The following is a 23,139-nucleotide window of genomic DNA, read 5'->3' as shown; positions in this document are numbered from 1 at the left end:
ATTTGATGCTCTTTTTCTGTTTTCCATTTCACTTAAGATTCCCTCCACTCCACTTAAAAAATGTGTTTTTTTTACATCCCCTAAAATGTCTGACCTTGACTGTACTGACTTGTATCTGTGCAAAGTTAAGAGTGTTTTCACATTCCTCTGCTGACAGAGGCAATGTCTGTACACTTCCCTAAAAGCTGAGATGTAAACTTATTCTGGGCAAGATAGGTTAGGTCAGCACAAATTCAAAAGCAATTGCTGTCGGATATGGGAAACACAAAGCGATTGGGTTACAGAGTTCAACACAACACTGGCAGAGAAATCTAAAACCTCCAGCACAGAGCGAACTTGTCAGAAAGGAGAGCGAGTATGCATTAGCATAGTGAAAGTTTTGACAGTAAACATGGTAGAGTGTGTAGTTTTTGGATGTAAACCGGACCACTGTGAACACATTGTAACATTGTGGTAGATAGAATTGTATATCTTGACAACTACTAGCCACCGCCAGTTAGAGAATATGTCTGCAAGTCACTGATTGTAGTGCACAACTGACTCCTAATCTGTATCTGGGTCTGGCTGGGGCTCAAACATGTATGGCTGAATCTTTTCGATGTTTCCTCTAATGCTAACACTAACCGTCTTGGCGCACAGCGCTCTTTCACCAGTCAGCATAGTGCCAGTAATGTTGTGCCAGTGTTGGAGAAAGTTGAAAGCAGAAGCAAGATCCAGAATGAGGGAGAATGAGTAGATCTGCCTCCAGACGCGCTTTACATTTTTAAAAAAAACCTTTCATGAGGGAAAAACAAAACTTTTAATGTGTTTGGAGGAGAACATCAATAAATTCTAGAGTTTTTGCTACATGGTTAAAACAATACATTGAAGGTTTTTAGGTGCAGCTGTTGTTCACTGGCTTCTGTTTCCTTGGCCTACTAGTTTTCCTGAAGCTCCTGTCAAGTCTCCTACCGTAATGCTTCTTTGGTAGAGCAGTGGTCTTCTCTAGAAAAGTAATTTCAGCCCCTAACATTCATATCTCTCCTCAGGAAGCTGTACTGGACTGATGGTGACAACATAAGCATGGCTAACATGGATGGTAGCAACAGCACTACACTTTTCACTGATCAAAAAGGACCAGTAGGTGAGCAGATGTACAATTTACTGCTAGAAATACTTGTCTGCATAATATTACTGTATCTCTATTAAACTCAATGGGGTAAAAGAAAAATAAATGAAATATATATATTTATATATTCTTTCCACTCAGGCCTCTCGATTGACTATGAGAAAGAGCAGCTGTACTGGATCAGCTCAGGAAACAGCACCATTAGCCGCTGTCAGCTGGACGGAACTAAACTGGAGATCCTGGAAGGTGTTAAAGGCAAACTAACCAAAGCTACTGCGCTGGCTATTATGGGTAAGATGATACTTCAAATGTGTCCTCTTTGTTTTCAAAATGTTGTGATCTGAATGTCAATAGTTATATTAAAGCAATTACACCGCTTATATTCTAAGGAGATCAATATCTCAAAGTCACTGGTCAATGTTAAAGGGATAGCATACAAATTTATAAATTTCTGTTATTGTAGGAGACAAGCTGTGGTGGGCAGATCAGGGAACTGACCAGATAGGAACCTGTGACAAGAAGGACGGAGGAAACTGGAAGGTTTTGCGAAACAACACCTCCCCTATGATGCACATGAGGATCTATGATGAGGATGTGCAGAAAGGTAAGAAATATCACTTGAAGAAAAACATTGCTGCTTGTAAGTAAACCCACACAATTTGGAAGAGTTAGAAAGCCAACTTAGATTAAATTCACGTGAGCCTCATGTTTTGAAGCGGATGCAAAATTCAGCAAATTGATGGTCGATTCAGCGTAAAACTAGAAAAGAAAAATATTTTTCTTTCTTTTTGGGCCTCACTGACCCTTTCCTTTTCCTTCAGCGGGAATAAACCTGTGTAGTAACAACAATGGAGACTGCTCCCAACTCTGTCTGCCCACCTCACCATCAACCAGGGCCTGCATGTGCACTGCTGGGTACAGCCTCAAGACAGGCAAGCAGTCCTGCGAAGGTAAGACACTGCGTCACAGCTACAGTCACACATACAGTAGGAATGCAATGTGTCCCAAAAAACAAAAACGTCTTGTCCTGTCTCTGAGCAGGTATGGGCTCTTTTCTGCTCTACTCTGTTCATGAGGGAATCAGAGGAATTCCACTTGACCCGGCAGACAAATCTGACGCCTTGGTGCCAGTGTCTGGCACCTCTCTGGCTGTCGGCATTGACTTCCACGCTGGTGAGTGACACTGAAGCACATCGGTAACTAGATGGCTTTGCTTGAGTGACATTTTAGAGCTGTCATTATCTGATAAGTGAGTATTTGTAGGATGACACAAAAGACTTCCTTATTTTCAGAGAATGACACTATCTACTGGGTGGACATGGGCCTGAGCACCATCAGCAGGGCTAAGAGAGATCAGACATGGAGAGAAGATGTGGTTACCAATGGCATTGGCAGAGTGGAGGGCATCACTGTCGATTGGATAGCAGGTATAGCCATAACAGATTTGGAATCCTACTGTAATTCACTTGTCCATATTACAGAAAGGACCACAGTGCTAATTTGCATCTCTTTTTGTTTCTAGGAAATATTTACTGGACTGACCAGGGCTTTGATGTGATCGAGGTAGCCAGGCTGAATGGCTCCTTCCGCTATGTAGTCATTTCCCAGGGCCTGGACAAGCCCAGAGCCATCACTGTCCACCCAGTTAAAGGGTAAGTCTCGCTGGCAATAGTTAAATTCTGCCTTTTGTAATACTGCTGTCTTAAGGTGCTTTCAACGTCGACCTAGCAGTGCTACTCTAATTCTAAACTCCCTCTAAAAAGTACTTTTAACTCATCTTATTTGTCTCTCTGTGTGTAGGTATCTGTTCTGGACTGAGTGGGGTCAGTACCCTCGTATTGAACGCTCCCGCTTGGATGGCTCCCAGAGGTTGGTCCTGGTCAATGTGAGCATCAGTTGGCCCAATGGAATATCCATCGACTACGAGGTGTGGACCACAGCTTACATCACAGCACTTAAGACCTTTCGAAACCCATTTTTCATCATAAATAAGTGTGTTTTCTAGTCTCTAGTTTGAACAAATCACAGTGGCTTTTTTTCCAAAGACTTGACCATTGGTCAGCTTTTCTTTCATGCAATGAGAATTATCTATATTTTTTACTTATTAAATTATAGTAGTGGTTTAGTAAATGCCCTGTGATTTTTATCAATTTATTTGTAGTATGTATAATGTGTAATAAACTCTAAGCATGTTGTAGCCACAATTATAGTTCAAAATATTTTGTTTATTCTGGGTCATTTCTACCAGTCCCTCGTATAACTACATTTGCCATATATATGTAGCTGAATAATATTTTAAGGTACTGATCTTTGAGTTTTAGAGCTGCCAGTTCTTATTTTTGCCAATTATGGTCACTTAAAATGAACTCTGCTTCGTCTCTGCAGGGAGGTATGCTCTATTGGTGTGATGCCAGGACAGACAAGATTGAGCGAATCAACCTGGAGACTGGAGAAAACAGGGAGCTGGTGCTGGCCAACAACAATATGGACATGTTTGCAGTGTCTGTTTTTGAGGAATTCATCTATTGGAGTGACAGGTCAGTTCGGAGCTTAATTCATTCCTTGAACCCAATATTGAACCATCTTTTTTCCATTGCTCTATTATTATCTAGCCATACTTGTTAATGCATGACAGCTTTTGAGTCATGTGGAAGATTTTGTATTTTATTGTGCGGTTAATTGACTCACAGTTTTGCTGTCTGTTGTTTAGGACTCATGCCAATGGCTCCATTAAGAGAGGCAGCAAAGACAATGCTACAGATGCTGTGCAGCTCCGGACTGGCATTGGAGTACAGCTGAAAGATATAAAGGTTTTCAACAGGGCCCGGCAGCAAGGTAGGAACACACAGAAAACACATACACTCTTAAAATGAACCAAAAACCTTAAAAATTAGCTTTTTTTGCTATTAAGTCGAGCAAAAATGTCCCCACAAGAACATTGGACCGCCTTGAGTTGGTCCTCACATGTACACAGAAAACCAGCCCATACACACACAATGATAAAAACCTTTACCACCCTACATAATCCACACCCGCCAGCAATCGATGAAATTGAAATTGTGTTTAACAAGGCTTATTATTTGTTTAAACAACACCCCTCATAAATGTGTCACACTCTCCCCAGGCACCAACATCTGCAAAGACAACAACGGCGGCTGTGAACAGCTGTGTCTTTTCCGTGGCAACGGGCAGCGCACCTGTGCCTGTGCTCATGGCATGCTGGCAGAGGACAACCGTGGTTGCCGCGACTATGACGGATACCTACTGTACTCGGAGCGTACCATTCTGAAGAGCATTCACCTGTCTGATGAGACAAACCTCAATGCGCCGATAAAGCCGTTTGAGGATCCTGACCACATGAAGAATGTCATCGCCCTCAGCTTTGACTATCATGGCGGTGGAGGGAAGGGAGCAAACCGCATCTTCTTCAGCGACATCCACTTTGGCAATATCCAGCAGATTAACGATGATGGAACGGACCGCAAGATTGTAGTGGACAGTAAGTATGGAGTCATCAGTAACACGTCATTCTTTTCAACACTTCAGATAACCCACAAAAGTCTGCATCACTTCACCCAAAGCTTTCCCTCCTCTGTCTGTCTACATATTCTTCAACTGTGTTGCCTTGTGGTACCATTTCTTTTATCCTTTCTATTAATAATTGAGTGTTGTCCCTCATCTGCTCGACACTGTAAACAGCCATCATCACGCATTTTGACAACACAAGCACCCAGGAGGATCCACTGTATGTACACACAGCTGCAGCTTCTCAACTAGAGGAGACTGACATCACTTAGGGCCGCCACTTGAAGAAGACACACTTGCACACACACACACACACACACACACACACGGGAATGCGCGCACACACACACACGCACGCACGCACGCACGCACACACGCACGCACGCACACACACACACACACACTGAAAACTGTGCTTTTTCCTTGTTTCAACACTGAAGTGTCTTTTAAATCCCAGTCCCTTTAAATGATTCAAGAGAAGGTTGCTGAACTCCATCCAGAAAAGCATCACATTTAAAAGCCCTGGACCCAAAGCTGTTCTTAACAAGCAACATTCAAAACATCAATTATTTTATAGGAAATACAGGAAAGCAAGTTGAATGCATGTGGTTAGCATGTTTATTGATGTTGTTTTGAACAGATTGTCAACATGATGGCTGTTTTTTTCCATAAAAGTTTTTCATCTAAGTTTATTGCAGTTGAAGGAGAATTTTATAGCTGAGGTTAGAGTGTTGTATTAGATCCAAATAAGACTTGGCAAACAATCAATCAATATTAACATATATAAACTTTTATGAGTTTATGAGTATATGACTTTTACTTAGAGTAGTGTTTATATAATCTTGCATACCTTTCCATATAGTGATTTATAAATATATAGAGTTAAGGTGAAGCATTAAGTGAGTAACGAGGTAGCAGTGTTTTTTCTCCAGCTAAAGAGTCAGTTTTGGCCTCTTTCTGAGGTTGTGTCCAGCTCAAAGGGCTGCACCATGTCCCTGCCCATTACATCAGGGCAACCTGTCAGACAGCCTTTGCACCATGCCCAGCGTTCTCTCCCCAGCTCTAGTAATTCTCGTCTAAACTTCTGAGACATGAACCCATACAGTACCGGGTTTACCACTGCTGCTGAGGATGCCAACAGTCTGGCCAGGATGGCAATGGTATTGTAGCCAGGGTAGCTTATAATGGTTCCTCCAATGTAGGAGAACATGAGAGCATAAGAGGGCAGCCAGAGGAGAGTGAAGACCAGGACCAGGAGAGCTGAAGTGTGAGTGACCTGGCTCTGGTAGCGCTCCAGCTGGGGAGCATTCCCCAGCAGCCGTGCATGTCGAAGAAAACAGTAGATCTTTGCATACATCAGTACAATGATGCCCAGTGGTAGAGCGAAGCCAAACATGAAGAGGGCGATGCTGTAGACGAGCTGGCTGAATTCAGACAGGAAAGCGAAGCAGTACACGGCGCTTGAGGCAGTAACTGTACGGAAGGCAAACTGCGGCGCTGCCAAGGCCGAGGCAGGGACCCAGAGCAGAGCTACTGTTAGCTTTATGCGTCGGTGCATTCTTGAGCGGTATGCCCAGGTGGGGTGTACCACTGTGAGGTAACGTGTCACAGCCAAAGCTGCCAGAGTGAAGACTGAAGCAGCTGAGCAGGCCACGCCAAGGAAGCTGATAGCTTTGCAGAGGAAGCTGCCAAAAGGCCAGAAGCCCAGGGTGATGGCCGAGGTGTGGAAAGGCAGGCAGAGCAGCAGCAGCAGGTCAGCGGCACTCAGAGCCAGTAGCAGGGTGTCTGTACCATGTGGGGGTTGACTTTCTTTCTTCCTCCTGCCATTAAGAATGGTGATGACCAGGATTTGACCCACCAGGCCAGTCACTAGAATTAGCCCATCCATAATGGGCACCAAAACCTTAATCAGAGCCTCATCTGCCCTGTGCACTCGGCCGCTGCTGTTTACTTGCAGCCCCAAAGTCTCCATGCATTCACAATAAAAGTCTAATGAGTAATTAATCCAATTGCATGTTAGTGTTAAGCATCAGAGCAGCATGTTCAAGCAGTGTCTTAGTGATGCATCTGTTTTCTCCAGTTCATGTGTGAAATTGTATTAATCACAGGTAAGAGCACACTCCATTAAGAGAGCTTGTGCTCTCATAATGATAGCAATTAGCTAAGCAGTTCAAAAAACAGCTGACATTTATAATCTGTGCAGTCACGGGAAAAGAAAACAGAAAAAGTATATTCCAGTTTGTTTCTAGTTTGGATGTAGAGCTGTGAGTGTGACATGCAAAAATTCACAGTCCATTATTATGCAGTAGGAATTCATTTTCAAGTACCTAGAAAAAGTCAATTGGTGGAGTCCGCCACCTAGCCAGGCATGCTCCTCCTGCTCTGTGCCTGATTGAATCCCTCTAAAACAGTGTCTCTCCTGATGTTTTTAACAGCGATTACAACTACTTGAAGATGACTGAATATGGCACTCTCCTTGAGTAAAAAAAAAAAAATAAAGAGATAGCCTGAAAAAAAGTGCTGTGTTGTGATGTTATCCAGTCAGGCTCAGAAAAAAAAGAAAATGACCTTAAAAAGCAGTCCTTGCACACTAGCTTTTCCTTGGCTGCATCAGCATGTCCTCAATAATCCAAGAAAGAAGGAAAAGAAAAAACAGAGAGATGTTACTGCAGCAGTTACCCTATTGCTGTATTGATTTCTTGAAGCCAGGCAACAGTGGACAAATTCATCCCAGTGGTTGCTAACAGGCATTCCACTTTAACAGCAGTCGATGCTACTTGATGCTAAGTGGTCACCGCGGCAGGAGGCATCTTGTCCATTTGGAATCTCCCGAGAGACTTGTAGACATCACCAGCAGAAGAGTAACTGTACTATTCACATGACCTTTGATCACTGAAATTGAAAATACGTAATAAATGATCTTAAATTGAACAGTTACAAAATATAAGTAATTCTGAGGTATCACTTGGTGCACTATACTACTCCTGGCAATGTCAGAGAGACGCTGCTCTGAGTGGCAATTGTCTTCCCAACAGATTTGCACCACTGTTTGCACAGTAAGCAGGGGCTGAGCTGATCTAGGCAAGGGGAGGGGGGACTGTGCTGTTACTTATTACATAATACTTGCTTGAAACTACGCTATTTCTCCCTGATTAGTGTGCGGTCTCCCCTTAACTCAAGCAGTTAATTACCCAAGTACACCTTTTTGTCATTTCTGTTTTGTATAGCCTGATCATTTAGTATGGAAAAGACTTTGTGAGTGGCCTTTTAGTTGCATTTAGTTTGGTTAACAAGGTATTCAGCCTTAACATTGTCCTGCATTAAGTTTGATTATGGTACGCCGTCATTCATTTGAAACATCTATTAAAGGGCGATTATTGATTTTCAGCCGGGAGCAAACAGTTGTGTGGAGTGTTCAGGTTTTTATTGTTGTCTGTAAGTGGTCATAAATGTGGTTGCTAGTGTGACCAAGAACAGATGGATGCACACATTGGAGCCCGTAAGCTGCAGTACAGTGTCCTTTTCCATGATGGTGTGAGTCATGTAGGCTCCAAAGTTAAAAATATTACTGCTACTTAGGCTTGGGAGATATGACCGCATTATAGTATACCAGGTTATTTAGAAATCTCAAGGGTATGATTTTCAGTACTGTCAAAAATACTGACATTCCTGTTTCTATTGAAGTGATATGGAGAAGCTGTATTAAGGCGATGTATTGTGGTGCACAGCACGTGCCACCAGAGGTCAAACTTAAATGGTGTAACAAGGCAGCTGAGCTGATAAAGATGGCGACTGTGAGTGGTGGGGATAACGTTACAGGACTAGAAAAATGCTGTCCAGCAACTGCAGAGAGAGAAGGCAGGGAAAACAGTGGTGGAGCCAGCATACGTTCAAATCTAACTTGATGAATTTAAGGTTTATTTCGACCAAACCAGAGCTGTTGGTTTTAGGAAGAGTGTTATCATGAGCTAAGATGGCTTTGGTGAGTTTTTCGTTTCTGTTGAATTTTAAAAATGTGTCTTTTGCGTCAAATTAGAAAGGCAATTAAGCTGGTCTTTTTTAAGTGAAAGCAGTTGTTTGGCTGAGGTTAGCTGGTTGGAAAATCTTAACATATCACACAACCCTAGACAGTGTCATACATTCAGAAGCTGAGAATTTTCTTTTTACACAACTTCCATGATGTGAAAATGACAAAGATAACAAAACCCCCCAAATACAGCAAAAAGACATGTCATGGGGAATCACAGAGGTGCAGTTTCGCCTCACAGCAGTTGAGTTCCCTGTGTCAGCATGGGTTTTCTCAAGTTGGGGTGAAAAAAATCAATACAGCATGGTATTGTAATATTTTGCACAGCAGTATTGTATCAATACACAGAGGCAAGTATAATTTACAATTACATAAATGATTAATATTGCAAATACAAATTTAACTTTTTGTTGCCTACCAGAATAACAAAATCAATTGCTTCTTCAGTTCACTAGATACATATTGCTGCAATAAAAATGACTGAAGTTAGATGAAAACTTTATCTTATTGGATAAAAACAGATGTTGACAATGTCTTTCCTTAATTCGCAGTTGAAAAAAGGTCATACATTGCATTAGATCCCAATAGATGTTATCAAAATACTCGGTATATTGCAAAACATTTAAAATGACAATAATATTGTATTCTGGCTTAAGTATCGTGATAATATCATATCATGGGGCCTCTGATGATTTCCAACCCCTATTTTTTTATTCTCCAGCTTCCTCCCACAGTCCAAGAACATGCAGGTTGGTTTAAATGGTGACTCTAAAATGCCCGTAGGTGTGAATGTGAGTGTAAATGGTTGTCTCTCTTTGTTTTGGTCCTGCAATAATCCAGAGTATACCCCGCCTCACCTGAGACCGTGAAGGCAATAAGCAGTTATAGAAAATGATTGAAATACGGCTATATAACGTATAGCCCAGTGAAATGTCAGGAGAGTATGAAGGTATGAAATATATATATACTGCCCCAGCCTGCTACTGCTGTATGTATTATAAGTGGGAGGTCACAGGACAAAAGGTTGATGGCTATCGAGAGCAGCTGTACTATCTTTGCCGTGCATGGCTGACTTCTTCACCCTGGCCTATGTCCCTAAAGTGCCTTAAGCTGTTCCAGTGGCAGTTTTCTTTCCAGAACAAGAAGTCATCATGAATGAAAGTATCCACAGGGAGCTGTATTTGTATGTGCAGGCAGCCGGCCATGAGATGATACAGACTCTTTAAACTCTCTCCAGGAACAGCAGGCGTGGCTCATACTCAGCTCTGTGTTGTACCATTTCCCATTTCTCTCTTTCACTTTTCTTTTTTAACCTTGTCTTTCTTCCTCACAGTGTTTCACCATTCATGAAGTGATGTGGGAAATTGGGGATAACCTTAAAACATTTATAGCTGCCTCTTTAATAAAGCCTCAACAGAGTTGGGGCAACTTGTGAAACTATACCAGTGATTAATGATTTGTTGAATTCTCGCTGATGATCCTCATTAAAGCTCTCTCTAACACCCTTGAGAGGTGATGTTTTTTTAAAGTGAAATCAAAAGAGTTCTCAAGCTTTTTTTGCTTTTTACATCTTTGGCTGGACAACAACAGAAGAGCTATTGCCTGAAAAAGTGATGGGTCCAAAATATTCACAGAGGGCTGACTTCTTCTTCCTGTGCTCCACAGATGTAGGGTCAGTTGAGGGCCTGGCATATCACCGTGGTTGGGATACGCTCTACTGGACCAGTTACACAACCTCTACCATCACTCGCCACACTGTGGACCAGAGCCGCTCTGTGGCCTATAACCGCAACACTGTGGTCACGATGTCTGGAGAAGACCACCCCAGAGCCTTTGTGTTGGACGAGTGTCAGGAGTGAGTCATTAATAATGAAACATGGTGTTCTGCACTGTATCAGGGCCCAGTTCCAATACTGTTTTTCTTTTATGTCTTTTGAACAGTAGATTTATTTTAGTTGGGTTAACCATAACGTTTATACCAAGACATTTTGGGAGCTCCCGCTGCACATCATTGTGTTTATTCCGTGTTTGCCTCCACTACAGTTTGATGTTTTGGACCAACTGGAATGAGCAGTCTCCAAGCATCATGAGGGCCTCTCTGAATGGAGCCAATGTGCTTGTGATCATCGGCACTGACATTAAAACACCAAACGGCTTGGCCATAGATCACCGGGCTGAGAAACTCTACTTCTCTGATGCCACACTGGACAAGATTGAGCGCTGCGAATATGATGGAAGCAGCCGTTACGTAAGACAGCCCTTTAATTCTTCCTCTGGCTTCACCGAGGCATTGACTTCCACTTCAGTGTTCTGTGAAATGATGCCCAAATTTTTGTGCTTCAGGTCTTGTTGAAGAACGAGCCTGTTCATCCGTTCGGCCTGGCTGTGTATGGAGACTACATCTTCTGGACCGACTGGGTGAGGAGGGCCGTTCTTAGAGCTGACAAATACACAGGAGGAGACATGAAAGTACTCCGTGCTGACATCCCTCAGCAGCCAATGGGCATCATTGCTGTGGCAAATGACACCAACAGCTGTAAGTATTGTTCACTGAAGTCACTGTAAAGTTCGTGTAGGTTGCTGCTCTTTGTCACTGGCAATATAAACTCTTGTTTTGCCATGGTTGAAAAGGGTTGTTTGTTCTGTTTTCCTCATCAGTTTGTCAGTCAGCCACCACTTCAGACTAAAATACCTAATCAAGTACTGGATAGACTGCCGCTAATTTTGCACAGATATCGGTCAAACTTTCAGGATGAACTGTTATCACTTTGGTGATCTCCTAATTTTTCTTCAGGTAAACTTTAATTTGTCCAATACCTTTGTTTATAATAAAATACCTCCAAAACAAATGACATTCTCATCAGCCTCAGCTGTTCATTGTCTTTAAAAACAGAAAGGACTTATAACCAAAACAGTGGTATAAAAGACCCAGGTCCAGGCACTCAAGATGGTTTGAAAAGCATTGAAGGTCTTTGATTCATAGGGTTAGAAACATTAAAAAATAAAAATACCAACCAGTATTGGCTTGCGCCATCTTCAGGGTGTCACACCTAGCAAATATTAGCATGCTAATTAGCCACACTAAGATAGTGAACATGGCAATATGGCTTCTACGCAGTGTAAAAAAAGTATTTAATATTACTAACCCTCCTGTATTATACTTTGCTCAGGTGAGTTTTCTCCTTGCCGAACAAATAATGGAGGTTGCCAAGACCTGTGTCTGCCTACATCCGATGGACGGGTCAACTGCAGTTGCCGTGGAGACAGACAACTCCTGGAAGACAACACATGCTCTTGTAAGAGAAAGTCTTCAAACATTTTTAGATAATGTTTTTACAAAGCGTCTTCTCAATTAAAAGGTTAAATGTTGCTGAAATCAAATGTTTTTACCTCTCCAGCACTTAATGTGTCATGTGGAAGTGTGGACGACTTTGAGTGTGGAAACGGCGACTGTATCAACTACAGCCTGACCTGTGATGGCATGGCCCACTGCAAGGACAAGTCTGATGAGAAGCAGTCCTATTGTGGTGAGTTCTTCATGGGCCCGTTAGTTCGTGAACAATGACCTATCAAAGGTCATCATTTTGTTTCATCATCTTCAGATACTTAGCTAATGGTTAAAGCAGTTTAGAATTAGTACAAAAATACAATAAATTATTATTAGATCATTAAGTGTGAGGGCTAATTTGTTACTGTAGAATATCCAAGGATAAAATTAAGACCAGGGAAAGAAATGTAAATTTTGAGCTAAGCTTGGGGGGGGTTAAGGGAATTTAAGTATGTTTGATACAGATTTGTAACACAGCTTATCAGTTTCATTTATGAAATAGTGATTTGTTTGCTTTGACTGGAAAATATGCAAAAAAATGACTTTGCACTTCAGCCAACTGCTAACCAACTGCTGTTCCTTCTCAGCCAATCGAATTTGTAAGAAGGGTTACAGGCGCTGCATGAATGGCCGCTGTATCGGCCACCAGTTCTGGTGTGATGGTACAGATGACTGTGGTGACCACTCAGATGAACTGCCCTGCAACAGTAAGCAATTAATGTCCATTTTATAGCAGCAATTGATTAAAAAAAAAAAAAAGCTTTAAGCTTCAAGCTTTTGATAGATGCACAAAGAGAAACTGTGTTCACCTTGAATGTGATTTTGTCACCGTTTGTACTGTTATGTCTACACATTACTGAATGTTGTTTTTGCTTACTTGATCAAGCTGCCTGTTATTCCTGATTTGTGAAACTTTATGTGCATCCTGCAGTGACTCTGTGCAAAGTGGGAGAGTTCCAGTGCAAAGATGGAAGCTGTATCTCTAACTTCAGTCGCTGTGACCAGGTGGTCAACTGTGAGGATGCTAGTGATGAAATGAACTGCCGTAAGTAATTTACCTCAGTGATGTTTAATAAAATTAAATGAGGGAAAATCTTTAACAAGAGAGAAGTCACATGATGGAAACTGACTTGAAGAAATACTTCACCCCCAGAATGACCATTTGTACATCAGTTACTCACCCTGTGTTACATTGAATTTGTAAGGAAAACTGTCTTTCTCACATGCCTCTGGTAAACTGCAGTTAACAACAGCAAAACTATATCAAAACACACATTTACAAACTCTTGTGCATCATAATCCAGGTCTCATTTTTTCTGTCATTTTTTCCAGTACCTCCCAAACACATGCACTTTGTGCTAAAAATAACACTTTTTGTCAGTGGAGTTAAATAAATCAAATTAAATTAAAATAGTAAGGTTTTAGCAAAAACTGATGTATTTTAGTTCTGAGCACATGACTTGATAAATGAGATTTGGATTATACTGCACGAGCTGTGAGTGTTTGTACACAGATGTTTTAATGTAGTTTTTCCATTGTTAAACACAGACCCATATGACATCATTTCATCAAGAAGTTTTTCAGATTTTGGATTCTTTGTTCACCCGAGGTAGACAAGAAAAACAGTGAAGATTTATTTACTAATTTTCTTCACTAATTTAAGGTAACACAGGGTGAGTTACTAATAAAGAACTGGTCGTTTTGAGGGTGAAGTATTACTTCAGTGAATTTCTTTGAAGTTAGTTATTAAAAGCTTTTTCCGTTATTCTCAGAGCCCACTGACTGCTCCCGTTTCTTCCGCCTGGGAGTGAAAGGAGTGTCCTTCCAGAGCTGTGAGAAAACTACTTTGTGTTATCTGCCCTCATGGGTGTGTGACGGCAACAACGACTGTGGAGACTTTTCTGATGAGAGAAACTGCCCAGGTTGGGCACTTTGTTTCCTCTCTAAAATGCTTTCAGCTTTAATTAAATTGTCAGAGATTCTACATTTCATTTCTCTCTCGTTTTTCAGATAAAAGGAAGCTTAAATGTCCAGTCAACTTCTTTGCTTGTCCCAGTGGTCGCTGCATTCCCATGAGCTGGACCTGTGATAAGGAGAACGACTGTGAGAACGGAGCTGATGAGACACACTGTGGTCAGTGTACCAAGTTGTCCTCTAGTACCCTTTTTTTTTTCTTTAGGCTTCCCACTACACATGGAAAAAACTTGTGGCTAGGGCAAATTAAATAATTTCCTCAAAATACTGAGCTTGTTTTCCCTCCTTTGCAGACAAATTTTGTACATCCACCCAGTTTGAATGTGGGAACCACCGCTGCATTTCCAGCCACTGGGTGTGTGACGGCTCTGACGACTGTGGCGATGGCTCTGATGAGGACCAGAAGTGCAGTAAGTGACATATAACTTACATGCACCAATGTAAAATCACTTTCTCCCACGCCCGGGTGAGGCATTTGACTGTATGCGTAAGATTTCCTGACATTATATTGTGATGTAACTTACCCATAATTACATCACAGAATCCAAGACCTGCAGCCCTGAGGCTTTCCAGTGTCCCGGCTCCCACATGTGTGTGCCTCAACGCTGGAAGTGTGATGGAGACAAAGACTGTCCTGATGGAGCTGATGAGAGTGTCAAGGCTGGCTGCAGTGAGTGGGACAGTTAATAACCCTGTGGAAAAATCTGTCCTCTCTGTGTTGTGAGTGAAGAGAAAAACTCTCCTTCCAACACAGCTCCATCTCCATTAACCAGAATTTGTACTTTTTTACTTCCAGTGTACACCAACAACACTTGTGATGAGAATGAGTTCATGTGCCAGAACAGACAGTGTATCCCCAAACACTTTGTGTGCGATCATGACATCGACTGCTCCGATGGCTCGGATGAATCCCCAGAATGTGGTGAGTGTGATCCTGGAAGAGAAATGCAGGAAGACTGAGCGGAAAGTTAGAAAATTCTGACCACAAAATAGCTTGTGAGAGAATGTGATTTGTGATAATTTTTCTTGTACCAACAACTGGGGTTAAAGTTAATGAGAAACATACTCTTGTTCTGGTATAGAGTACCCAACATGTGGTCCAGATGAGTTCCGCTGTGCAAACGGCCGCTGCCTTAACCAGAAGAAATGGGAGTGTGACGGAGAGTTTGACTGTCAGGACGGCTCCGATGAAGCTCCCAAGAACCCTCGCTGCACTGACTCAGGTCAGAATAAAAATCAGTTTTTTAAAATCACCTTTTACCTTTTACTTCTCTACCAACATTATAAAATATGAATCATATAAAGAAACTTCTTGTTCAGACAGATCATGTCCTGTTTCAGGGTGACACTAATGTAACATGGTGTTTGTAACTGATTTCAGAGAGGACGTGTAATGAGTCGGCCTTCATGTGCCGTAATGGGACGTGTTTGAATGAGACTCTGCTGTGTGACCGCAACGATGACTGTGGTGACGGCTCCGATGAACTCAACTGCTTCATCAATGAGTGTCTTAACAGTAAGCTGAGTGGCTGCTCGCAGCTCTGCGATGACCTCAAGATTGGCTTCAAGGTAAGCAGTCTAATTGGTTGTATAAGTGCTTTTTTCCCCCAATTTTTCAAGAGCAACTAAAGCAAATCAAATTACTTCTTGAACTCACTGACTTTAATTGGCAACCAAATGATGTACCTAATAGGCGCACAGTTACCTCACAGACAAAATGAGTTGCATGCTATTAATGGAGAGTTAGGGAGGACCTGAAGTAAAAAGGTTGGGAGCCACTCTCTTCAGGCATGCAGTTATGTAAGACAAAAACATGTTTTGGCTCTCTTTCTTGAAAGTAGGAGGCCGGTCTTCGAACAGCTTGAACTCTGTGTGAACTTTAATATCTGTGGTGTTGAGGCTATGGTCAGAGCTTCATTTGGAAATGATAAGGAACAATTTATACACCAATAAGATGCTCTTTTATGCTGACGGGGTTGTTGGTATTCAGAGTTTGCATAACATTTTTTGCACATAACTTCATCATTACAGATTAACCCTTGTGTGCAGGGTTTTCCCCAGAGTGTTACGCCTCTGCACCAGCAACAGCCAACAGACCTGTCCATTGCATTCTTGTGAACATGATATCACAAGAAGGCCTTGAGGGAATTCCCTCAAATTTGGCATAAATGTCCACTTGGACTCAAAAGTAAACTGTTTAGAGTTTGGTGGTCAAAGGTCAGGTCTGTGTGTGTGTGTGTGTGTGTGTGTGTGTGTGTGTGTGTGTGTGTGTGTGTGTGTGTGTGTGTGTGTGTGTGTGTGTGTGTGTGTGTGTGTGTGTGTGTGTCACTTCCTTTCCCCATACACAGGCACAGTATACTGCAAATTCTCACATGTTGGTGAAGGAGTAGAATTTGGAGGTGTTAGCGTGTGTTGGATTTCTTTTAAAACACAGATGTGCTTATGAGACGCGACAGTTTAAGCTGATTTTGACTAGTAATGAATAAGTGTTTTTGCCATGCCTTGTGGTGAGATGATGTTCATGCCACTTACTTGACAAACGCGTTGGATGTCAGCTTATTTTTTGTCAGCAGCAACTGGATTTCATGACAGTTTTGAGATATTAGTACTACTCCACATCGGAATTGGGAAAAAATTTGGCTTTTGCTGAAAGGAAAAACACATGTATCAGGTTGACTGACAGATATTTTATGACAGGCAGTGGCAGGCTCTTGTAATTGGTCCACACTAAAAGTGAGAAGTGCCAGGACTCATATGCAGTGGGATTGTGACATCTCTCCTGTGCTCTTTGCCCCATCAGTGCAGGTGTCATCCTGGTTTCCAGCTTAAGCGGGATGGGAAGACGTGTGTGGATATAAATGAGTGCACAACCACCTACCCCTGTTCTCAGCACTGCATCAACACACATGGCAGCTTCCACTGTCTCTGCGTGGACGGATTTGAACTCAGCCCCAACGACCCAACCACCTGCAAGTCCACGTCGGGTGAGGCTCGCTTGTGTGTTTTTTTGTATTTTGCTGGTTGTTTACAGCCAATTCAATTCTGAAGCAAATGTTTTCTGTCTGGTATTTGTGTGCAGAAGAGGAGCCCTACTTGATCTTTGCTAACCGGTACTACCTTAGAAAACTCAACCTGGACGGGTCCAACTACACTCTGATAAAACAGGTGAGACACACCAGTTCTCAGTTTAACCTACTAAAACAAACAAGGAGACGTTCTTGACGTTAGTGCTACATTCACCCGTTAATACTGTAACTTCCTCTGTTTCAGGGTCTGAATAATGCAGTGGCACTGGACTTCCACTATGCAGAGCAGATGATCTACTGGACAGATGTGACCACGCAGGGCAGCATGATCCGACGCATGCGTATGAACGGCAGCAACATGGAGGTCAGCGAGGAAACCTTTTTAGCCATCCAGCACATTAAACATAAATATTTACTCATTTTTATGAAAGTGTGTGAGTGTCTGACAGGAAACTTCATCATTGTCTAACCTTGTGACTGACTGACCTGGCAGGTTTTGCACCGGACCTCTCTGAGTAACCCGGATGGCTTGGCAGTGGATTGGGTTGGCGGGAATTTGTACTGGTGTGACAAAGGCCGGGACACCATCGAGGTGTCGAAACTCAACGGGGCCTACCGGACCGTACTGGTCAACAATGGCCTGAGGGAACCTCGTGCTGTGGCTGTGGATGTTCGCTATGGGTAAGAGCCTCTATTAGGTTTCTCAGGTTCTCATCTGGTTGTGGTAACTGCTGAGCTCTGAAATTTAAGATAAATTTCATTTAGATACTTGAACTGAATCACTATTTTATCCCCCGCTGGTTAGCTACCTGTACTGGTCTGACTGGGGCGACAACCCTCACATTGGGAGAATCGGGATGGATGGCACAAACAGAAGTGTAATCATAGAGGATAAGATCACGTGGCCAAATGGACTGACTCTGGACTTCATCAATGACCGCATATACTGGGCTGATGCCAGAGAGGACTACATTGAGTTTGCCCGCCTGGACGGCACGGACAGGCACACAGGTAACAGACCCGATCACATTCCGACACAGATAGTTTTTTCTTTCTGAATTTACACACTCAGAGCAACTTGGTAACTTTTGTCAGTGTGGGACTCCCACTGCATGTATTGGCCTAAATATTGGTCTATGAAAAGATATATCTATGTATGGGTAATTAAACATTTTTATGCCTTTGTGCTAGCAACACCTGTGGCCGAGGCATTATGTTTTTTGGCTTGTCTATATGACTGTTACATTCTCATGAGCCCTATATCTTAAATAGACTCTGAGGAAATTTCCTCAGATTTGGCACAGATGTTGACCAGGACTTAACAATGAACTGATTAGATTTTGCTGGTCAAAGGTCACTGTGACCTTACTAAACATGTTTTGGGCCATAATGCAAGAATTAATATATCAATTATGACAAAATGTTTGCACAAATGTCTAATAGGATAAAATGATGAAGTGATGACATTTTATATCCAAAAGGTCCACTTCACTGTTGTGTCACAGTGGTCTGCAAATACACTTTTCTGGCCATTTTTTCGATGCCATAACTCAGAAAGAGGAGGAGAGACATTTGGTCAAATATTGAATTGGAGACACGAATCTTGGGAGCCCCCCTTGAAACTGTGATTATTGCACTGATCTTCTGTGCTACCAAGTTGTGTGTAAAGCATCTACATTTTAGAAAAAGAAGCTTATTTGCAGCAATGTACATATTTGAAGCATTGTCAACTGCCATGGCTACATAAATCTGGACAGATATGGATGTAAACTGCAACGTGACTAGGAGCAGGCTTACCACCATAAGGCTCTAAGTAGAACGTACGTTTAAAATAAAAATTTATGAAGGCAGGAAGCTGTCAAATGCCACATAGTTGCATCTTAAACTTGAAAGTGACAGAAGATTCACTCAAGGCACCATTTTTTGATGCATGTATTTATTTGGTCTTATAAATAAAGCTGGTGGGGAACTGAAAAGCTTTAAGTGTCCACTTAACAGGAGAAATGGTTCATGACAAGACCACAGTCATATTGAAACAAGGAAGTGCAGTAACTGAATATTCAGCCGATTTGGTTTTACTGTGGCAACATCTTGTGGGATGACAGGCTAATGTGCTTGTCAGCTGTCTGAATGAGTTTCCCCTTGTCAAACAATCATGCATACATTCACATTCTTGTTTGTGAGCCACCAAGCATAAGCAGGCAGGTCAGATGGTCCTGCAGCACAGGCCCAGGGGACAGAAGCCCTTTTTGTTCTGATCAGCGAGGCCTCTAGCATGTATGACGTCCACATAACGCTCAGTTGTTTAGCACACTTGTTACAATAGTTGATATTGTGAGCCAACCAGGCGTGCAGAAGAATGCTAGAGCGCAGCTGGCATCTGCACTGTTTCATTTGCTAAGCTCTGCTCAACACATATAGATGTCTGTGGCATCCCATCACTTCTCAGATGAAGAATGTATATATGTGTGCAAAATAGTGTAGAGATGCTGAGTGTTTCATCTGACATAATGCTCAAACTGGAAAACTGCTCAAATAGAGGCATGTTGGAGGGAAAACTACAATTTGCACAAAACTACAATTCATAATAGAACATTTGACAGTCTTGTCTTTGCTTTTGGTGTGAATCTATCAATAGTTTGTCCAGGGAGTTTATTATTTATTTAAAAGGGTTCATATGTAGTTTCAAACATAAACGTTACCATTTGATCCACCGTACCGGATTATAGCTTTGAGCTGAATTGCATCTGCAGTCCCTTGGCAGGTAGGAACAAAGACACAACACAATAACATAATAACATCAAGTTGTAAAAAAAAAAAAGAGAGAGAAAAAGAAAAAGACACAAGACGCGCAATAAAAAGCTACAAACAATAGTGCATCACAAGTGAATGCTTCTCAGATTTAAAACAAGTTATGAGGTCCAGTTTATTCACCTGTCCCTCGAAGAACACACACACCATAAAAACACCAATGTGGCCTTGTGTGTGTTTGCCGAACAAGACATGACCTGTTTGAATTTAGATAAGGATTGACCAATGGGAACTTCATGCTAATCTGACTAATATCAGAGTTCGACCAGATGTTGTAAAACATGCTAACAACATGTTATTTGTTTAAAGCACCATACTTGTTATAGTCAATATCGAAACCATAGTCACCTAATCACAAGGTATTTTGAACTCTGTCCTTCATGTGTGTCTTTTGCGTGTGCCAATCCATGCGTGCGTGATGTGTTTGGACTGCTGTGTTTTACATCAGACACTAGTGGTGTGTTTCCATAACGTACCAGCCTCCAATACTGAGAGCAAACACATGAAATGACAAAAATATAGGAGCAGAAAAGGTGCAATTAGAGTGTAAAGCCTAATGAGGTGTAGAAATCATTACATAAGACAGAGACAGAGTGGAGCCACTGTAGCTGTGTACTCCACCCTGCCTCTGTTTTATATAAATAGTGCAAGAATGCCCTAACAGGTTTTTTTTGAGAAAGGTGTGATTTCTAAGATCACAAAACTGTTATTATTGTTGTTATTAAGGTTTACATTGCTCATTGAATTTCTGCAATATCATTTAATTTTTCTCATATTTGATTAGAATCTAGCACAGTAACAGTAGTACAGTACACATTTTTCCACTTCTCATGCAAATGTAAAGTCCTTCTGTTTGAGATATGAGAGTGTTAGCTTAGCAAAAGATGGATTTTTCTTGTCACAGAGCTGCACTGATCAGTTTTAGAAATCTGTTACTTCGTATAACAGAATGGCAGCTTTGCTGTATGTTACAGCACATGAACAATATGATTTGATGTTTGTCTGTGTCTCTGCAGTTCTCAGCCAAGACATTCCTCACATCTTTGCCATGACCCTGTTTGAGGAGCACATCTACTGGACCGACTGGGAGACAAAATCTATCAACAGAGCTCATAAGTCTCTGGGTACCAACAAGACCACCCTGATCAGCACCTTGCATCGACCCATGGACATCCACATTTACCACCCCTACCGCCAGCCCCAGGGTAAGAGATGCACTGTAGAAAGCATGTCGCAATGAATGTGTAAAGGTTCAGGAATTTGACAGAAAATAGCATATGGAATATCAGTGCTAGTTCACATTGCTGCACATTGCAAGTGTTAGCTGTGTTTAAAAAATCACTTTTAAACATTTTCCTACTGAAATCCAGATATCATAAAACCTCAGTCTTGTGCTGAAAAACATATCGGTGCAGTCAGCCATTAAAACATTTTCCCTCTTTCTGTTTCTCTCCCAGTTCTCAACCATCCGTGCCAGACGAACAATGGCGGCTGCAGTAACCTTTGCCTGCTCTCTCCTGAAGGAGGTTACAAGTGTGCCTGTCCCACCAATTTCTACCTGGCCAACGATCAGCGCACTTGCATGTCCAACTGTACAGCTAGCCAGGTGAGGATGCTGTGTAAACATCATCAGCGTAGACATGACTGAGTGACTACAGTTGATAAGTGGATTTTTATATCTCCATGTCTCGCATGGTCTTGTTTGATGAACTGCTTATGTTTGGTGATTGTCTGTTGACAGCTGGCTGGCTGCCCAGTGCTTTAGTAGCTAGCTCTTGCTTTGTCAACGGCGTTGACGCAGAGGAGCTCTGTCGTCATGTCCCATCGTCTCTGATTAATTTCCCTCTCCCTGCTGTAGTTTGTGTGCAAGAACGACAAGTGCATTCCTTTCTGGTGGAAATGCGACACCGAGGATGATTGCGGTGACCGGTCAGATGAGCCAGCAGACTGCCGTAAGTGTTTGGAACGATAACTAGGAGACGATAGTGTGTCACATTTCTGTGACATGTAAAATGTGTGTGATTCTGTAGGGAGGAAATAAAAAATAATTTGGTTTAAATATCCAGTGTGAAACTGACTAACTGATTTTTTTTCCCCATCACAGCTGAGTTCAAATGCAGGCCGGGGCAGTTTCAGTGCGGCACAGGCATCTGCACCAACCCTGCTTACATCTGTGATGGAGACAATGACTGCCAGGACAACTCAGATGAGGCCAACTGTGGTATGTATCTCCTTTTTAAACATTTCATTCCCAAATAATTATCTTAAATATGCTTCCTGCCCTGTCTATTGTTTCTTGAATACTACCATCACTACCATTTTACCACCGTTTTATTGTTCTAATGTTTTGTTTGTTTCTTTTTTTTGCATCACAGATATTCACGTTTGCCTGCCCAGCCAGTTCAAATGCTCCCACCCAAGCCGCTGCATCCCAGGCATCTTCCGCTGTAACGGCCAGGACAACTGCGGAGAAGGAGAGGATGAGAAGGACTGCCGTAAGTAGAGACTTTTGTCTTTGTTCAGTTGCATCATATACATTTTATGGGAGACAATGTCCACTGGTGTGATGAAAGTAAAGAATGTAAGTCATTATAATGAGAAACTTTCTCGAGATAATGAGTTTGTATATCAAAATAATTAGAAATGATACTAATTTGTAATTATTTTGAGAAATGTTCCTATTATTTTGAGATACTGAGTCATTATTATTTGAAGATACTTATTTCAAAATACTAAGGCAATATTTTAAGCACGTTTCTCATTATTTTGAAATTCTAGGTCATTACATTGAGATAAGTCATATTTTTGGAATAGTAACTCATTTTGAGAAAGTCTTCCCTTATTTTGACATGCTTTGTCAATATTTTAAGATACTTAGTCATTATTTTGATCTGTTATTCCCTCCCACAGCTGAAGTCACGTGCGCACCCACCCAGTTCCAGTGTGCCATCACCAAACGCTGCATACCTCGTGTGTGGGTGTGCGACCGTGACAATGACTGTGTGGACGGATCAGATGAGCCCGCCAACTGCAGTAGGAATTCCATTTTAATTTGCATTTTGTTTATTCTGGCTCATCCTAATCAGTTTTCCAATGTAACCGCCCCCAAATGTTTCTCTCTCCAGCCCAGATGACTTGTGGTGTGGACGAGTTCAGATGCAAAGACTCTGGACGTTGCATCCCTGCTCGCTGGAAGTGTGACGGCGAGGACGACTGTGGCGATGCATCAGATGAACCAAAAGAGGAGTGTGGTAAGAATATCCTGTTCTTTTAAAATCAGACGGATGTCGCTGAAGAGGCATTTCTGGCACAGATGTTTCCAAATTTGACTTTGCTCTTT

The 23,139-nt window shown here is 42.0% G+C and overlaps 2 protein-coding genes across 2 annotated transcripts in view; one reads left to right on the top strand and one right to left on the bottom strand.

The window, feature by feature from the left end:
* Positions 1 to 23,139, top strand: part of lrp1ab (low density lipoprotein receptor-related protein 1Ab) — a 108,551-nt gene that overhangs the window by 71,918 nt on the left and 13,494 nt on the right. Inside the window, exons 31-67 of the mRNA XM_042491442.1 lie at positions 1,029 to 1,123; positions 1,250 to 1,399; positions 1,572 to 1,712; positions 1,930 to 2,058; positions 2,150 to 2,281; positions 2,401 to 2,535; positions 2,631 to 2,760; positions 2,909 to 3,035; positions 3,494 to 3,645; positions 3,819 to 3,943; positions 4,233 to 4,607; positions 10,326 to 10,515; positions 10,704 to 10,908; positions 11,004 to 11,196; positions 11,831 to 11,956; positions 12,059 to 12,187; positions 12,576 to 12,695; positions 12,920 to 13,033; positions 13,761 to 13,910; positions 13,999 to 14,121; positions 14,256 to 14,372; positions 14,504 to 14,632; positions 14,759 to 14,884; positions 15,045 to 15,185; positions 15,344 to 15,531; positions 16,763 to 16,946; positions 17,042 to 17,127; positions 17,233 to 17,352; positions 17,482 to 17,669; positions 17,794 to 17,999; positions 20,816 to 21,004; positions 21,257 to 21,405; positions 21,658 to 21,751; positions 21,904 to 22,020; positions 22,175 to 22,294; positions 22,710 to 22,832; positions 22,925 to 23,050. Of these exons, the coding sequence (XP_042347376.1) occupies positions 1,029 to 1,123; positions 1,250 to 1,399; positions 1,572 to 1,712; positions 1,930 to 2,058; positions 2,150 to 2,281; positions 2,401 to 2,535; positions 2,631 to 2,760; positions 2,909 to 3,035; positions 3,494 to 3,645; positions 3,819 to 3,943; positions 4,233 to 4,607; positions 10,326 to 10,515; positions 10,704 to 10,908; positions 11,004 to 11,196; positions 11,831 to 11,956; positions 12,059 to 12,187; positions 12,576 to 12,695; positions 12,920 to 13,033; positions 13,761 to 13,910; positions 13,999 to 14,121; positions 14,256 to 14,372; positions 14,504 to 14,632; positions 14,759 to 14,884; positions 15,045 to 15,185; positions 15,344 to 15,531; positions 16,763 to 16,946; positions 17,042 to 17,127; positions 17,233 to 17,352; positions 17,482 to 17,669; positions 17,794 to 17,999; positions 20,816 to 21,004; positions 21,257 to 21,405; positions 21,658 to 21,751; positions 21,904 to 22,020; positions 22,175 to 22,294; positions 22,710 to 22,832; positions 22,925 to 23,050 (5,444 nt within the window). The remainder of the gene's footprint in view (positions 1 to 1,028; positions 1,124 to 1,249; positions 1,400 to 1,571; positions 1,713 to 1,929; positions 2,059 to 2,149; positions 2,282 to 2,400; positions 2,536 to 2,630; positions 2,761 to 2,908; positions 3,036 to 3,493; positions 3,646 to 3,818; positions 3,944 to 4,232; positions 4,608 to 10,325; positions 10,516 to 10,703; positions 10,909 to 11,003; positions 11,197 to 11,830; positions 11,957 to 12,058; positions 12,188 to 12,575; positions 12,696 to 12,919; positions 13,034 to 13,760; positions 13,911 to 13,998; positions 14,122 to 14,255; positions 14,373 to 14,503; positions 14,633 to 14,758; positions 14,885 to 15,044; positions 15,186 to 15,343; positions 15,532 to 16,762; positions 16,947 to 17,041; positions 17,128 to 17,232; positions 17,353 to 17,481; positions 17,670 to 17,793; positions 18,000 to 20,815; positions 21,005 to 21,256; positions 21,406 to 21,657; positions 21,752 to 21,903; positions 22,021 to 22,174; positions 22,295 to 22,709; positions 22,833 to 22,924; positions 23,051 to 23,139) is intronic.
* On the bottom strand, positions 5,574 to 6,605 carry LOC121946722 (galanin receptor type 1-like). Its single transcript, XM_042491443.1, has one exon. The coding sequence runs from the start codon at positions 6,603 to 6,605 to the stop codon at positions 5,574 to 5,576; it is 1,032 nt and encodes a 343-aa protein (XP_042347377.1).

This window comes from Plectropomus leopardus, chromosome 8 (assembly GCF_008729295.1).
Source record: "Plectropomus leopardus isolate mb chromosome 8, YSFRI_Pleo_2.0, whole genome shotgun sequence".
NCBI classification, from domain to species: Eukaryota; Metazoa; Chordata; class Actinopteri; order Perciformes; family Serranidae; genus Plectropomus; species Plectropomus leopardus.
This window is presented reverse-complemented; position numbering and strand designations above follow the sequence as displayed.